The 18,344-nt window shown below is 39.8% G+C and overlaps 1 protein-coding gene across 2 annotated transcripts in view; it reads left to right on the top strand.

Moving 5' to 3' along the window:
* Positions 1–18,344, top strand: part of ARNTL (aryl hydrocarbon receptor nuclear translocator like) — a 108,590-nt gene that overhangs the window by 74,402 nt on the left and 15,844 nt on the right. Inside the window, exons 5-12 of one of the 2 annotated variants that reach the window (XM_019519556.1) lie at positions 1,629–1,667; positions 2,312–2,353; positions 3,434–3,591; positions 7,928–8,007; positions 8,878–8,970; positions 10,350–10,467; positions 11,182–11,331; positions 14,364–14,610. In XM_019519556.1, the coding sequence (XP_019375101.1) occupies positions 1,629–1,667; positions 2,312–2,353; positions 3,434–3,591; positions 7,928–8,007; positions 8,878–8,970; positions 10,350–10,467; positions 11,182–11,331; positions 14,364–14,610 (927 nt within the window). Of the gene's footprint in view, positions 1–1,628; positions 1,668–2,308; positions 2,354–3,433; positions 3,592–7,927; positions 8,008–8,877; positions 8,971–10,349; positions 10,468–11,181; positions 11,332–14,363; positions 14,611–18,344 lie in introns of both variants that reach the window. The other variant, XM_019519555.1, reaches the window with a different exon arrangement.

Raw genomic sequence — 18,344 nt, 5'->3', positions numbered from 1 at the left:
CTAAGACAGTTTTAAAACTAGGTATTGGTTAAAAAAAAAGTAGATGTCTAGGTGTACATCATTAAAATACTGATTAAATATTCCATGAGCACTAGCTCACAATTGAATTAAAAAGCAAACCTTAACTTGGGATATACTACTAGATTCCTATTAAAAGTGACAAAAGCAAAGACTTTAAAATAGATGATGCTAACTGTGATGCCCTGAAATAAGAGATCAACAACAATTTTTTTTTAAATATAAAGGGGAAAATTTTCTGTTTCGCTAATCTGTACCTGCAAACATCACACCAGAACATGAATACTAAGAGCTAAAAAAAAGAATTCGACACAAAATTAGAAGTAGCTTGCTCATTTTAATTTGAGGCCTCTGGCAGACGTTAAAATACTGACACATGTTGTACCGTGTCATGTATGCATGACAAGATGCATGATATTTGGGATGAGGCATAAAATTCTTCAGATTGCAGTTACATAACTACCAGGTCTGAACCAGAACCCAGGGCTGCCTCAGCTGAGCATCAAGACTGGACAACACCAGGTCCATGTGTGGTGTTTTAAAACCCTGATTCTGGGGTTTCCCCAAAGAAACTGCTTCATCCTGCATCACTTGTGCTGAAATTGTAAATGACGTGCTATTTTCTCAAACAGGAACCTGAGATTAGAGAACCTCTCCCTGATCTCAGGTTCCCAGCAGCCTGGGCTTTTAAAAATTGTGTGCACAGCCCAGCTGCATGCGTGGTTCTTAAACCCAGGGCTACCTAGTGCCTAATCCTACAGATCAGGATTAGGCAGTTGTGTCCAGGATTCACGGGCTGCCCCATGCCCAATCCTGATGCTTAGCTGAGCATCATGAATGGGCATGGGGTAGTCCCAGGTCCTGCTTTGGAATCTGGAGCAGTCCCATGCCTGATCCTAGTGCTCAACTGAGCATTGACCTTATGTTAAATGTGGAATGTCCTTGTGGCTGATCTGCTATTTTATTAAGCCATAAATTGGCAGAATGTGTCATATTACTATATATGGTGTGATTAACAGAACGATTGCACCATAAAGCTAGTGTCTGCCAGGTCCCTGAGTAACCTGAACTGACTGTTAAACTGAACATGAAGAACTTTTGGCTGTTAGCTGAAGACTGACATTTGAAGACATGGAACTTTTTCAAACGGACTTTTTGGTAGTCAGCAATATGCTACTGAGGTTTTTTATTTCTTTCTGACTTACCAGTGCAAGTTGTTTGATAATGGATAAACATTTTAATGCTTTGGAGAGAAACTAGGAAGGACACATTAATAGACTAAAAACTACTGTCATACAACTGATGCCGTCAGATTGTAACTTTTTTTACTATACAGCATATCAAATATATAAGTTGGTTTGTTCTGGCGAAGGCAAAATTATTCTGAGATGGTTTCATCATTGCAATAGAAAAACCAAACAACTTCATACAGAGCCTTTATGATCTTTCATGTTGAATTTGTGCATATAACATTGTTTAAATACATTTTATGATTGGTAAATAATTATGTTTGATTTCTTTAATAAGCATAAATAAATGCTTGTTTGATATAAGCTTTTGGTATTTGCTAATCTTACTGAATTTTTGAAAGTTTTGCTCTGTTTTTTCAGGGAAGGTATGGATACAGATAAAGATGATCAGCATGGAAGGTACTATTTAATTATTAAAGTATACATTTCCAGGCATTTCATTAGGGATGTGAGAATTGTGGTGGTACTTACATCTGTGTAAATATTACTGAAATATTTAGGCCTCTGTATATCTAAGAGTCATTGCTTGCAGTATTATAGCTTATTGTTACAGCTATTATAGAAGGTAATATGAGCCTTAGGGGGGATACTTTAGCAAATTATCTGATTTAGAAATCAGAATTTAGAGAAAAATATGCATGTTAAAATATGCTGGTTAAGGTATTTAGTGTATACAAAAGTATTGCTTTATAAACTGTGTAAGATACCCTTGAGTAAGGCAGGCAGCCATTTAAATTTTGCAAATGACACCTATAATTTGCCATATCCCACTAATTTCAAAATTAAAGGAACTGTTTAAACAGATTTTAGAATGCCTGCTGTTTTGTGAAGGGACAGCTTTCTCTTAACTTTCTGGTACTCACCAGTAGCAATCTTGAAATTGACAGGACAATGCTAATATTATAGTGTGTGACTGAAAGAGGCTTGGAGAATTCACTGCCCACCCTCCACGTTAAGTGATTTTGTTTTGATTGCCAGAGACAATGTGCGACTTGCACTGTATTCGAAAATATGACTCTCTAATGTAACTTCCTTCCCAGCAGGTTGGAATACACAGACCAACAAGGCAGGATAAAAAATGCAAGGTGAACTATTTTATTTCTTAACAAAGTTAATAAGTTACTTAATAAGTTTAATATTAAAAAAATACTATTTCAAGTTTAGTATGTTAGACACAATTTGCACATATTGCTAGTTTTCAAACTCAGATCTGTCTTCCCATGTTTGATTTTCACATATTTTGCAGTTTGAAAGATTTGTTCTTCTATAAGCTGCATGAAATTTTATTAAACAAAAGTTAGATATTTTTATTTTCCTTAAATTGTACGATTTAACTAAGAATTCCCATTAACACGGAGTAGATATTCGGTGGCTAATTCCCTGTGCCTTGCACCAAATTATTCCACATTGTAAGTGATAATTTAATATTGCAGTGACAGCTGTGTATCATTCTAGCATTAACAGGGTGTACACTGCTAAAAATCAAAAGGCCATAGGGCATGTGCTATGAAAAAAAAATCTTTGAATTTTAAAAGTGGACTATCAACAGGCACATATGATGCCCAGCACACTCTTCTTAGGTAAAAGGGGTGCTAATGGTGTCTTCCAAAATATTTTTAATGGTAATCTACAGAATTGGCTGCGACCTGTGAAGATCCTTGCCCTATAGTCCCAAAGGAAGTGCAGGACAAAGCAGCAGGATTTGTCTCTGGGCTGCCAGATATGGCAAAAGTAAACTTCAAGGCAGAAGGAGCTACTTATCTCCTCTACATAGGAACCATGCTAACCTGAATTGGGTTGTAACATTTCCGTTAAAATAATAGCATGATTTAGATCAGTCTCTGGTCTCAACCAGTGGTGTGTCCTGCCATGGACATGTGGCATGGCAAGAGACATGACTATTGAGATTGGGGATCAGGGGTCATCCCATCACATTATTTTAATGTCTGCTGGAGCCAGAGTTATGCACATGAATAATGTTTAACCATTAGCATTTGCACAACTGCTTGTGCAAGTGCAGCCTTAAAACCATGAACAAAGGTTTCAGGATGGGACCTACAATCTATTTTAATTAAGTATCGTCTTTTCATTTGTTTTTTTCACAGTTCAGAATTTCATAACACTCTTCAATACTATTATTATTTTTATTTTTTCCTATTGTGTAGGGAAGCTCATAGTCAAATTGAAAAAAGACGTCGAGATAAAATGAACAGTTTTATTGATGAGTTGGCATCTTTGGTACCAACTTGCAATGCTATGTCCAGAAAACTAGATAAACTTACTGTACTAAGGATGGCTGTTCAGCATATGAAAACTTTACGAGGTGAGTTACAAAACTTTTTGCTTTGTCCCACATTGAACGATGAGGAGTTTAGAGCTTACAAACTGCAAGAATGATGCATGTGTCTTGGCATGATCATCACCACACTTTCCACAGAATCTCAAATCCCTCTTGGATTACTCATGCTTCTGGTACAAATTTGACACTGCTTTGACAGCATTCATTTGAGCCAATAGTGAGGACTAAAAACAGACTCTGAGACCTGGCTTATTAAAGGCAACATAAAGGTTGCAGTTAAGCTGTGCAGAAGGCAGTAAATCTAAAAACAAATTTTCTGCAGGAAAGAAAAGACAGCCACATGGCGCATATTGCAAACTGTAGGGAAGCAAAATCCATCCTCTCTAAGTCTAGGATCATTTTGACAGGACTCCATGGCTTATGAGTTGGAATAGCATCTACTGACTTTCTGTATCATTGAAATGGGCTGTTAATCTCTGGATCCACCCAACTGTTCCTCCAAGACATCCTCTTTAACCCAGTCCCTAATTGCCCATGTGGGCCAGAACAGAGGCCTCCGTGTGACACACAATTTATGCCATGCAGGACTTACATGGTCTGAAGATCTTATGCCAGCTTTGTGCCCCTGGATGAATTTCACCAATGATGCACATCTTACAAAACAGCTTTCACTAGAAAACAAGACTGCGAAAAGCTGCAAGTATGAAATGTGACAGAGTTAATGATTCTGTAGGAATGCTAACATCTGCATTTCCAGATTTGTATGGTTAACTTTCATATCATCTATGCAAGTATTTAACATTTAACCATCTCTAAGAAAAGAAAGAAAGGGAAGAAGGTTGAAGATAAACAAGTACTAATTTTGCTACAGTTCTGTAAAGTGGAAAACAGTTACATCTAGAGTACTTTTTTGTGGAATAACAGCTCCAAACTTACCCTTATATTAATGTAGACACAGAACAAAATGGTTGCGGTTTACCTTTTGAATTTTGGTTTTTGAAGATAGTTCATTGGTGTTCAGTTTCTACCTGGTTAGCTGTTTAAGTTATTCATGTACAAGATACAGACTTTTTTTTTTTAATTGGGAAAGTTCCATGTAAATTAAATGCTGTGTTAACTAGATGGGGAAGCAGCTTTTTTGGCCAAACTTTCAGAGAAATCCCATTTTTCTTGAGGTGGTATGGGCCTCTTCTACTCTAAAAAAGAATATCGGAGATAATTAATGGCTGCTTAAAGCAAAATTAGAGGCTCTCCTAGAACCCAGCTATCATGTTTGTTGCTGTTACATACTAGGGTTATGGTAGATCTCTGATGATTTAAGAAGTTGGCCTGCTTTTTTTTCCTGTGGATAGGGTGAAAAATAGTCTTTTGGCATTCAGAAATCAGTTAGGAATCCCAATATTGATTTGACTGCAGAAGTGTTGGAGTTCACACACACACATACACAATCAGAATACTTAAGTAATGTATATTATTGCAGTAAATGTGGCAATCTCTCCTATCTTATGAAATTAGTTATCTGTTATACACACTCTGTGTTTCCCTGTTGAGTTTTTAATTGCCATATGTTTGGATAATAGGGGTAAGTGCAAGGGTGTTGTGAAATGGTTATTAAGAACTGAGAGGGAAAGGTAAAATGATGACACAGATAATCCTTGTATAAGCAGCTTTCAAGGAGTCATGGTAAGTGGTTGGCTCCAGTCACCCTAGAACAGGGGTGGGCAAAATGCAGCCCGGGGGCCGGATGCAGCCTGCCAGGCCATTATATTCGGCTTGCGGGGCCCCTAAAGAATTTAGAAAATTAATATTTATCTGCCCTGGGCTGCCCGTCGTGCAGCCCTCGATGGCTTGCCAGAACTCAGTAAACAGCCCTCTGCCCAAAATAATTGCCTGCCCCTGCCCTAGAATGTAGGGTCCTTTCCAAGGCTAAACTACAGTTCAGAGGAGACCAGAAGTTTCAGGCATTACCAAGGGTGGGGTCTGGCTCAGCTAACAGAGGCTGGTAGGCTGGGGAGATTTGCTCAAAGAGAGCAAGCAGTAGACGCTTTTTCTTCCAACTCGGACATGGCATGTATGAGACCTTTGTGGGGTATGGATAAAAAGTTAAGCTTTAGGTATAAAAACATGCCTGCAGAACACTATCTTATATAGTTTCTTTTACCCCTTGACCCTGGACGCATCTACACAAGATGTTTTACTCGAAATAAGAGCAAATTACTGCGTAGTAAGCATCAACATGTACATGTGCAGACGCTTACTGCGCAGTAATGTGCTCTAATAGCAAGTAAATTTGCTACCTGTAAATTCAAGTTACTGCACAGTACAGCAGGTATAGACAGCTGATAGGGAGCGAACTTTTTCCCAGTCAGGTAGGTAGCAGGGGGCAGGAGATTTCTCCCTGACTCTGGGAGCTGCTCCCACTCTACGATCATGGAGCTGGGGCTGGGAATAGGCTGGGAGTTTGTTACCAGCCTCAGCTCCATGATCACAGTCATGGAATGAGGGCTGGGAACTCCCTGCAGGCTGGGATCCGTCCCTGAATGGGACAGTTTGCGGGCTGCACAGGGAGGTCTGTGCGTGCAGCCTGGAGGTGGCTGGGGACTGTCCTGTTTCGGGCAGGCCCCAGCCAGCTCCAGGCTGCACATGCAGACTTTCCCACACAGCCTGAGGCTGGCTGGGAACTGTCCTGGTCAGGGCCAGATCCTAGCCCTGTGCCCTGATCAGGCGATTGAGGCACAGGGCTTGGAATCAGCTGCAGTTGGGGAAAGGGGAGATGGCATTGTCCCTGTCCTTGCAGCAGGCAGCTCCCAGGAGTAGGAAGTAATCTCCCAGCCCCTGCCAGAAGACAGCGGTCTCCTGGCCCCATGATCCCTGCCAGCTCCTAGAGCTCCCCCTGGCTGCCACAGGGGCCAGGGTAGGGCCGGAATGGGCAGGAGCAGACTGCTGCCAGGAGCAGCAAATCTGCTTCTTCATCCCTGCACATGTAAACACCTGGCCAGGGTGAGTTTACTCTAGAGTAATTTTCTCATGGGTAGACGTACCTCCTGGGTACTTTGTACCACTGCATGAAGAAATAAATGGCACTTTGTTTAGAGAACCTGTTCTTCAGTCACTTTTTTATCAGCTAATGTCATGGGCTCCCAAAAATAGATAGTTATAATCTGCAGTTGTCGGGTTTAATACCCAGGAGACCCTAACCTGTGTTCTTGTTTAAGAGTGGGTTAGTTGTGGGTTTCCTCTGTAGGAGTGAGAGAAACTTAGGCCTGACACCTGTGAGAGTGCATGCAGAGACACCTTGAAAAGGGTTAGTGGTAAAGTTAGCACAGTATACATGGCACTGAATTTATGAAAGCATCCTCCAATTACCAAGTACGTAGGGTAGAAAGATTCGTTATCTCGTAAATTGCTGTTATCATCTCTCAGCTTGCTAAAGGATCCAAAATCCTGTCTATTTTTAATCAGTAAGCCTGTCATTGTCTAGTTCAGGGGTGGGCAAAATGTGGCCCAGGGGCTGAAGGTGGCCCACCAGGCCATTCTATCCGGCCTGCAGGGCCCCTAAAAAATTTAGAAAATTAATATTCATCTGCCCTGGGCTGCCTGTCATGTGGCCCTCAATGGTTTGTCAAAACTCAGTAAGCAGCCCTCTGCCCAAAATAACTGCCTGCCCCTGTTCTAGTTGCTTCCCAGGTTACCCATGTAACTCAATTTTGCCTTTCCAAAGTGAATATCATCTGAAGGATTACTTTTGGAAAAGATATAGCATGCATTAGCATCATTGGAAGCTGCCTCACATACAGAGCTAGTGATACAGCCTCAAAGCTTGTCCTTTGCCTCTGCTGGATGCTTCCAGATAATGCCATAGTAATGGTCAGTTTTGTGAAATGAACACATCCTCTATTAAATGGTTTGCAATTCCTAATTCATTTCATGTAAGTCACTACATAGAAATTAGATAGTCATAACTTTGAGTCATAGTTGACCATGTCTTAGGTCCAAGAAATAATTCAGAACATCACTATAATTTTTCAATGTTCCTCTAATATAGAGAGCGGACTTGGATAGGACACATTTGAAAAACCTTTTTTAGGAGGAGGAACATTCTTATTTTTTAAAGGATATTCAGTGTTTAAAACTGCTGTGTGTTTGTTCTTTTTTATGTTTTCTTGCCGGTGTGCATTCTTTTCCAAGTTGTCCTCATCAGAGTTCCACTTGATATAAAAAATAGTTGAAGCTAAAACATGTCTGAAAAAAATACAAGTGCACCACAAAATACTGACAAAGAAAAGTTTGTAAAATTGTGCTGTCAAAGGATGTGCATTATCAAGTATAAGTGGTCTGTTAACTTTCTTTTTCTTTTAAGGTGCCACAAATCCATATACAGAAGCAAACTACAAACCTGCTTTTCTATCAGACGATGAATTAAAACATCTTATTCTCAGGGTATGTTTTAAATTTTAAAAGCAAAATTTAAAATTTGCGGTGTGGGGATTTTAAAAATCTCTTTGAATTCAATATTTGTGGAAAGACCTGAATTGTCTTTAGCAAGATAGGGAGCAGCCTGAGACACAAAGATGATGATGAAATCATGCAGCTGCACTTGAAATCAGTGAAACCTGAAGCTGCTTAACACCTTTTTCAAACTAGAGGTTTCAAGATGGTCACCTGAAGACTGATGCACTGAAATTTAGTGGCCCTTTAAAATACATTTCAGCTTTAAAAATTAACTGACTAGGCTTGCAGTGTTTTAGAGATTTCTTTTAAATCACCCAGTGCAGGATACGCATTAAGTTTATGCAGTACTGGAACAGCTCAGATTGGCATAAAGTTACAAAGTTATGACCATATCCCACGTGTACAGGTGTTCATGTTCTGTTGAATTAAGTGAAACAATGCATGTGCCAGAAATACACAGGTATATAAGTATCTGCAGGATCTGGGCTATACTTGATTTTCAAGAGAAGTAAAACATATTTAATATGGAATAAATATAGTTCAAATATAAGCTTATTTATTGATTCTTTTAAATGCATGTAGTATTATTCAATAAGAAATGGGCTTTTTCTGTTAATAAATTACCTTTTAAATTCTTGGCATTGATAAGGAAAAACAATGCCAAAAATCTTCAAATTACATAGAGTCCAAGATTTTATCATAACTTCATGTCTTTCATTCTGATTCAGTTATTTCTATAACTTCAAGTAGATCAGTACTAACATAGAAATCCTACTGTACCTCCCAAAGTGCAACTAAAAGTTAAAAAGTTGTAATAAAGTTTTTTGATTTGGTAATTTCCATATCTTTTCTAATTAGGCAGCAGATGGATTTCTTTTTGTTGTGGGCTGTGACAGAGGGAAGATATTGTTTGTATCAGAATCTGTCTTCAAGATCCTCAACTACAGTCAGGTATTCTTCATTGTGATAACTGTGGACAGACCTTAAGAAACTGAATTTTTTTTTTATTTATATATCCAAACTTGGGGGCATTTATCTGAATTACAATAACAGTCTAACTTATATAAGAAATTTAGTACTACCTCTTTTCTTTTGGAAAAACATCTTCCTTTGGTTGGACTGATTCTGGCTTTAGCTGGACCCAGGAAAAGCTGAGGTGCCCTTGAGCTATTTTGCAACTTAGAAATCAAGTTGAATTACATTGGAGTAACATTATCAAATGTTCAAGTAAAGCCTTGGAGTAATGTTATCAAACATGCATACCTGTGTTAGGCTTCTGATAGGTTTTGAAAATGGGGCTTGTTGCCCTTTTGGAAATGTTCCCTTTGTTCTCTACTTGTTTACATACAGGATTGCTGTTAACACTGGCCACGTACAGGTGTTACGTTTCTATTGAGAGAACCGTTGTTGTTTTGGTAGAAATGACAAACTTACAAGTGTTCACTCAGCTTATCCAAAGGAAAACATATCCGTCCTAGGAAAAAGATCTTCCAGCTGTCAACCTGGAAGATCTTTTTCTCTTGCAAGAGTGAATGCTTGTACACTCCCCTCCCAGTCTGGTCAGAGAGCAAAGTGAAAAAGTGGGCCAGTGCTCCCCACACTTCCCCAGACTGGGGACTGCCTGATTGGTGGAATGGCTGGGGAGGGCAGTACCATGCTGCTCCAGTCCTCTCTGGATCAGTGCAGGAGACTGGAACAGGAGGGCAAAGGCCTCTACCTGCTTTCCTGACTGGGATTCCTGGTCTGAAGTACGGGGGGGTGGGGCCATGCTGTTCAGTTCACTTAGCTCATGGTGCCCAGGAGCCAGTCAAAGGAGCAGTCACTCTTTGCTGTCCCACCGTCTCCCCAGTCTGGTGAAAATGGGGGTAGGGGGTGGCTGCAGGATGGACATTTATATGTTCCCTCTCCCAGAAAGATTTCTACTTGTGGAAATTTCTCAGGAGTTTCCACTGGTAGAAATAAACACCTGTTTGTGGCCACTGTAGCAGGTAACACAAATAATAATCTTTAAAATCAGTTTTCTAACAGATTTATGTGCTTGAGTTCTGCAGTGGCTGATTGGGGAGCAGAAAATACTAGTATAAAAAGGAGTGCTTTCTCTAATAGATGACGAAGTCAATGAAAGTAGAAATTTCTTCTATGCATCCATCTATTAACATAAGGCAAAAAGAACCGGCACTAGGCATGCTAAATGCAGGTTTAATGTATATGTAACATGAGGCTTAATTTTTAACAAAGGCTTATCTGATCTTCAGTTAACAGATCTGTAAAAAGAAACTTCTACTTCCCTTTACCGATTTTTAACTCATGCATTTATTTAATGTTTGCAGAATGATTTGATTGGGCAGAGTTTATTTGACTACCTTCATCCTAAAGATATTGCCAAAGTTAAAGAGCAGCTCTCTTCTTCTGATGCTGCACCCCGAGAGAGGCTCATAGATGCAAAAAGTGCGTATATATTTCTTTGGAATTGTTAGGGTACCTGGACTAACTTTTTAGTATTTCTTTTTATTATCCAGATAATGAAAAAGTGGTTAATATTATCACTTCTGCCATGTCTTCTAACTGAGGATCTAACTATTAACAAAGTTAAAAAAATACATATTGTAAACTTGTATTATACCCATTTTAGAAACCAAGACATTGAACTACAGACAGGGCAGGTGTCTGTCTTAAAGCTGTACAATATTTGATGGAGCTAGGAATAGGATTCTGTCTTGTACAGTTAGCCACAAGACCATTTTTGCACAGTTATTATAGGTACAGGTCACTTTATTAATTCTAACAGATTTTTCAAAGGGTTTTGAAAAATGTGATGCTTGGGCAGCTGTTAACCTGAATGCCTGTTTTAACAGATTTTGCAGCTAGAAAGATCCAAATGACATTCAGCTTAAATCTTCCCAAGTTACAAGTGTGCAACGCCAAAATTGCACTTCTAACTTCTGGATCCTTTTTTATGGGAATGCCAGCAACATAGAATATAATATGATCTAATGGGAAAAATCAGTTCTAGGTGCCATTGAATTACTATGAATTACCCAAGCTCACTGAGAGGAGACTGAAGATTTTAAACTCAAATGCTATTTTAATGGTCATCTTTTAGTTCATTTTAATTTAAAAAAAAAAAAAAGCTTCCTGATTTTAATTTTTCACTTGGTGCAGCTGGACTTCCAGTTAAAACTGATATAACACCTGGGCCATCACGGCTATGTTCTGGAGCAAGACGTTCCTTCTTTTGTAGAATGAAGTGCAACAGGCCTTCAGTGAAAGTAGAAGACAAAGATTTTCCCTCCACCTGTTCCAAGAAGAAAGGTAATGTTTGAACATCTTATGAAGTTAAAAACAGACCTTTAATTTTAAAGAATTCCCTGTATTGAAGATATTCTTCATTGTAGCAGTTGGATAAAGAGTTTTAAGTTTATTGCTTCCTGCTCTCTTCAAACTTTTCCAAAAAGAAGCTCTTCTATTGTGGCATGCTGAAAAAGAAATAGTGTTATTGGACAAGACTAGCTTGTGCAGTCTTTGCAACAGTTGTGGTGAAAACTAATGCATGCTTTGTTGAACGGCACTTGTCCTTACGCTCCTAAGTCTGAAAATAAGAATGGAACTTGGATGCTTAAGTCACTTAGGCCAGGTGCTGTTTCCACTTACATGGCTACGTAAGTGCCGTGTTAACTGCGTGTCTTGGCATGTGCATATATATAGCTTGTAATTCAGCATAGCTACGCTTGCTCAGCGCTTCCCTACTTAATCTGCTATGCTATGGCCATGTAGCTATCCCGGGGAAAATAGAATTTCATGAAACACCAGGCAAGTCCTAAAACTTGAAGAGAAATCACTAGTACATTTTCATTTGAGGAAGTGGTGGTCCTCATGGTCCAATAGCCTAGTAGTTAGGGCATGTGCAAAAGTGAGAAACCTAGTTTTTAGCCCCCAACCTTGCTTACCCAGAGAGGGTTTGAACCTGTCTCCTGCTTCCTAGCATTGTTCTAAACACCAAGCCACCATCACCTCTTCTGTTGAAGTGGGCCTCCTGGGAAGACAAAAGTAGAAGATATATGTGGCCAAGAGGCATGGAAGCTCAATGAGACGTCTGCTACCCTGGACGGGATTATATTAATTTATTTTACCCAACATATATTAAATGTATTGTGCAGTGGGCCACCTTCAGAGGGAAGGCTGGAGCACATTCAGAGCAATGCTTTACCCATGGCCCATGCTAAAATGTAGCATCGTAAAATATATTCACAAGTGGTCTGAAAATTTAGGGGAACTCACCTCAAAATATTCTTGGTGGACAAGTCAGTTATGCCAGAATCTGGCTTGGTTCCCTGAGACTCCCCTTAGAGTAGGGCGAGTAATTTAGAGTGCTTTCTCAGCTACAACTTCAAGAGCTTCCAGAAATTCTTCCCTCAAGGCAACTTATGAGAAGCATGGGAGGGAGAGAGAGAAGAAACACTGAAGAGGGCAAGAAGGCAGATAAGCCACTCCCAAATTCTCTTTAAAGTATAGATTGCATTCCTAGTCCCACTGTAAGAATCAGGAGATCCCACATCCCAGGATGCATTCTGCAAGAGCTCCCAAAGAATAAGGTTGCTAGTATTTCTGTAATGAGGCAGAAGTTTTAAGGGTGCATTTAGCATGCAAAAGTGCCCTCCAGTTGGCAATTCTACAATATTTTTATAACCAGTCGCACCAAGATTTCTCAAAAGGTTTCAAAGGCTCTTCCTGTTGACAACAAAACCAGCTCCATCATGGGGGTCTCAATTTAGTGCTGTCATCCCTAGTGAAATCTCCGTTTGATTCATTAGACACATTTATCTCTCCATGAGAGTTTCCTTCCTTACAACAATAACATCTGTTAGGCAGTTTGGGCAGCTCAGGACTCTTTTGTCATCAGGACAAGTCTCTCTTGGATTGCTCCTAATTTTTTTATTCAACGAAGTTTCATTTTACAGTTTCATACTAACCCATGTTATTCTGTTAGGGTAGAGTGTAGGGAGGAAAGAGGTTCCTTCATCCAAAGCCTTGTGTACATAACTGATCTCTTCAAACCAATCCCATAAGTTGTTTCTTTTGCTGAAAGAATGAAGTGTGGTTTTTATGTACAATTAATTAATCTGAAGGCCATATCCAACTCTGCCGCTTCAGCTCCAACCATTATCAAAACTCATTTAAGTAAGGCCTAATCTGCTCTCTGTGGCCTTCCTAAAAAATATCCCCTTGATTGGATATTGTAGGATGGGGACATGGTTGCTTGCAGACATTTAAAAAAACCAAAAAAAAACCACACCGCGCTTTACCAGAAGTAGCAGTAAATTACTTCAACCTGGCTCTGCAACATCCATAAAGATCGGGTGCTTCAGTGGGGTTTTCTGGGCTCTTTTAGCTAAAACTGATTTCAATTGGCTATTAGGTAAAAGTGCCAAAAAGCCCCACTAAAGCGCCCAATCTTTACAGACATTAGACAAGCCAGGTTGAAGTAACACACTGCCTCTTTTGGGCATGTGTGGGGCTTGGCGCAAGAACACGCCAAGTTTAAAATAAAGTGCCAGTTTTGGGGTTGGTTTGTTTTTTTATGTCAGCAAGCACCCTTTGTTCCTTTTCAAGGCAAATTTGGATAATGTTGCTGTCAGTTTTTCAGCAAGATTCCCAGCACCCACTTCCTATCTAGTATGCTGGCTGGGAATATCCCATAGGAGGTGCCAGTCTGGGAAAACAATAAAACAGTAACGGTCACTTGCCACTTCAGCTACTGGAATTCTTAAATTTGTGTTGTCCTTGTGTGCCTTCCACAATCAGTTCTTCTCCTACTCTGCTTTGGACTCATGTGCTACATCATGATAGAATGTGTATGAGAAGGGGGAGAATAAATAGTTGGTACCACACAATCCTTTACCCCTGCAGTTTAGCACCTGAGGATGTGTGGGGCATGAACAGACTCTGATGGCAAAATCTTCAATTTGGGGAGCACATATTGCTCCAGGCTGGAATGCACACAGGGACAATACCTCTTGAAGTATTTGGTTTCAGACATGGAAAAGAAAGGTCACTCACCAAGTTATGAGCTAAGAATTATTAGTGGGAAAAATCTAGTTTGGCTTTTTAAAAATCCAGGACTTAGAGTGGTAAAACATGAATGGCTTTAATATTACCACTGGTTTGGAAGGTGTCATGTTCACACTAAGCATTTGACCCTTCTCTCACATGTAGTATGCATTTGTGTATGGGTTGGCAAGCCTGGTTTCCAAAATGAGACAAACACTGTATGTTAGCAAGCTTGATTGACAGCTGAATTTCTTTGAAGGCAATGCTGACACTGTAAACCTTCTTTTCTTTTATAGCAGACCGTAAAAGCTTTTGCACTATCCATAGCACAGGATATTTAAAAAGCTGGCCACCAACAAAAATGGGACTAGATGAAGATAATGAGCCTGATAACGAAGGTTGTAACTTAAGCTGTCTTGTTGCAATTGGACGGTTGCATCCTCATGTAGTTCCACAACCAGTCAATGGTGAGATCAGGGTTAAACCTACAGAATATGTTTCTCGACATGCAATAGATGGGAAATTTGTTTTTGTAGATCAGAGGTAAGAATCATTTTGATAATTTTGATAACTAGAATAGTCTAATGCTGATATTTATTACGATGCTGAAATTTTATTACACGTGATTAAATTTATTCAAGACAGCCATAATCATATGCAAATAAAATAGTAGATCACAATTCTGCTAGTTTACTTCATTACTGGCACTCAATTACAAACTATTTGGGTCTCAAGATAATTCCAGTGGGATTAAGTTTAAACTATTAATGCTCATTTATCAGTTGGTAGTTTCTAATAATGTAACTAGAACAAAATGCTGGTGTATTAGTTTTAAACTGTAGTGTTTATATTTAATTAGGTTGGAAGAATCTACCTTTTATCTGCAGATCTCAAGATGAAATGACTTCTATTCACATTCAAGTTGCAACATTTTTTTTAAAAGATTTTTTGAATGTTAAATTTTTCTGAACATGCTGGATAGAAGGTTCTGTGTGAACTACTATATGTGCCCAAATCCAAGACAATTTTTGAGTTTAAGATGAACACGCATTATTTAGATTATATACATGGAAAATTATACATTTGTTGTTATTTTCCATGGACAGGATCTAATTAATGGAAGGTCATCTTAAATTTGCCCCCCTTTCCACTGCTGTGGCAGGGGAAGCAGCAGTGGAGTCTGAGGGGCCAGACCCTTACCCCACATCCCCTCCACATGCCTACCCCCTGCCACCTGCCTCTCCATGCCTATGCCTGCCCCCACACTCCCTGCTTCCCCAACCCCTTGTACCCTGTGCCTGAGCCTGCTCACCACTATTCACTGCCCACCCCATCTCCCTTGCCTTCTGCTGCAGCTCTGCTCCTCTGGGGCAGTCAGCAGCAGGGTGACCTTAGTCCAGCCCCTGCTTCCTTCATGCCCTGCTCCCTCCTGCAGCCTTCCTCCTGTCTTCTGTTGCAGCTCTGCTCTGGCTTCAGGGCACTCAGCAGCAGTGGTGGCTCTGGCCAGGCCCCAGCCCAGCCCAGGCAGGGAGAAGAAAGAATGGCTTCTGGCTGGGCAGGGTTGGGCCTGGAGGGACAAAAGCTGGAGCAGAAGTGACAGTTGGGGGAAGGGAAGAAGGGTTGGGGGCAGGCTGGAGGGCGGGCTGCCATTCCCCACCACCCCCAGTTTCCCCCACGTACCTCCCCAACTACATGGCCCTTCCTCTGCCAAACAAGTGCTTCCAGCCCAGGGCAGGTGGTGATTCAGATCCTGCTTCAGCCTAGGAGCAAAGCCAGAGCCAAGCTACTGCCTGCCCCAGACAAGTACTCAAATCCAAGATGAGGCTTTTTTTCTCCTATGCTGTTGGGGGCAGGGGCTCATCTTGGATTTAAGTGAATATATGGTAGGTTGTAATAATAGGTTCTAAGTCAGTTTAAAGTGATTTGGTCAATTGGTGCCTTAACTGTACATACAAGGAGCTCCTTATTAAGAGAGATGATGTTGGTTGTCACAAACAGTGACTGATAAAGAATAAATTAAAAAGATCCAGGATCTCTTTTGAACCAAGGGAATGTTGAAATAACAAATGGCTGCTTCTTTTTTTAAATGCAGTCAAAGTTTCCTGGATCACTGTGGTGGTTTATTTCAGACTCTTATTTTAAAGTTTCTTTTCCTTTTTAAAAATGAAGATATAAATTCCTCAGTTTGAGAAGAAGTAGAAGTACTTCTTTGCCTTCTAAAACAGTCACTGCCTATGTCTAAAAGTAAAATAGAATGATTCAGCTGACTTTCTGATTTTTCTCAGCAAAAGCAGCTAGTAGCAATCAGAGCAAATAATATTAAAAATAATTTGTAATTAAAAATTGCTTATCTTCTGATGATAATTTTGTTTAGAAGGATCTAAAAAACGTTGAGCCGTAATCTTGTTTTCTGCAAGCTAAACGTACCTGGTACCTAAGCTTTTCTTCATACAGCTTGTGTTCCAACCCTTCATCTTGTCATTTGCTTCTGGACTGTCTCCAGTTTCTTTGTCTTTAAAAGCGTGATTCCCCAAACTGGGTATAGCAGTACAGTTGAGGCCTAACCAGTGCTGAAGAGTGCTACTATATCCTCCTGTGTCTTACTATATACAATGTTCCTGTTGTATGTAAACTATGTTTGCTTTTATTGTGATGGTTTTACATTGCTGAAGGTAGGTTAGATTTCACCTTGGAGCATAAGTTTTCATGAACTAACTCATTTCATCAAATGCTGTGAAAAGATATGCACAGAGCAGTGTATCAGACAGACAGTTATTTCATTCATGTTGAGTTTTTGTGGTCCACCCAGCCCCCAGATCCTTCTCAGTAGTCCCACTACCATATAATTAATTAATTTATCTTACATTCTGTATTTGTGTCTGTCACCGTTATATTGTGTCAACTGCTGCTGCCATGTTTTTTCTTCCTTTTATGTAGAACTTTACATTTGTATTTGTTGAATTCAATTTTTTTAAATACAGCACAGTTCTTTTCACACTCCATCTGGATCCCTTTGAATCTTAGTCCTGTTCTTCAAAGAGTCCCTCCTACTTTTGTGCTGCCTGCAGATATGATCCATACACTATTTCTGCATCCAAATGAATAAAAACATCAACTGGACTGGACCCTAAGGACCCCTTGTAGAACTTTGCTTAAGAACTTCATTTGAGACCTGTCATCTGACATTGACCCATTCATTAATTTTTGATTGTGGCTAGTCAGCTTATTAGCTATCCACCTAATGGTAATTCTCCCTAGCCCACACTTCCCCAGCCAGCTAAAGAGTATAGCATGTGGAACTGTAGGAAACCTAAGTTCAATTATGTTACGTCACTGCATTTTGTTTATCCACCAAACCAGCTACCTAGGCAAAAAAAGAAGATGGTACTCGTTTGACATGATTTATTCTGAACAAATCCGTGCTCCATATATTTGCAAATTTACTATTTCACAGCTTACTCTAGTAGATTTTCATGTATTGAAGTCAAGCCTGATCAGTCTGTAATTGTTACGTAAGTAATTTCCATGCCAGCTCAAGATGGTAGTAATGTAACAAACAGTTACTCAGTATTCAGTTTCCTGTGTTGTAAGCAGTAGTAGTAACATAGTCAATACAAAGAGAAATGGGGGACCAGCTCATCAGGTGCTTCATGTTTTGGCTCTAATCTAGCAAAGAAGTTCAGTGCATGTAAATGCTGTGAGCCAGGGCAAGTGTGTTCAGTGTCTTGCAAGAATCAGTCCTTACTCTCTAAATCCACTTGATATTCACACATCTTGTAGACATGTAGTTTTAAAAAACACTTCATTAAACCTTGGGACTGATGTAAATGCATTGAATCCATGATCTTCATGGCCTGTACAAGGGCCCTTTTATTTGAAAATGTCGTATCCAGAGATCTTATATCTCTTTCCACTATTGCAGGACCCTGCTTTGTTAATTTCGAAGTTTTCTGATGAGGAAATAAAAATGGGCTGGCTGTGACTTAATTGGTTTATGGTCCTGTCTGGGTATAATAGCAGTAGAACTGTACAGTAAAGTGCCTCTTAGTTTTACTTTAGTAAAAATGTATTCTTTTATAGCATTTTTTCATATCTTCAGTTTTCTTTTTTGTCTGTTTTTCAGGACCTTTAGTAGGGAGAAGTGAGAGACATTTTTAAGACACTAGTAGGTTTCTGGGCATTCAAAGGAGTAAAACAGCTTCTAGAGTGTTTGAGACCCTGCATGCTACCAATGGCAATGTGTGCACTAAGGTTCTCCCAGTTTCTTGTGGATTACC

Source organism: Gavialis gangeticus, unplaced genomic scaffold (genome assembly GCF_001723915.1).
Source record: "Gavialis gangeticus isolate Ggan-Ray unplaced genomic scaffold, GavGan_comp1, whole genome shotgun sequence".
Lineage (NCBI taxonomy): Eukaryota > Metazoa > Chordata > Crocodylia > Gavialidae > Gavialis > Gavialis gangeticus.
The sequence above is the reverse complement of the archived record's forward strand: the minus strand, read 5'-3'. Positions and strand labels throughout refer to the sequence as shown.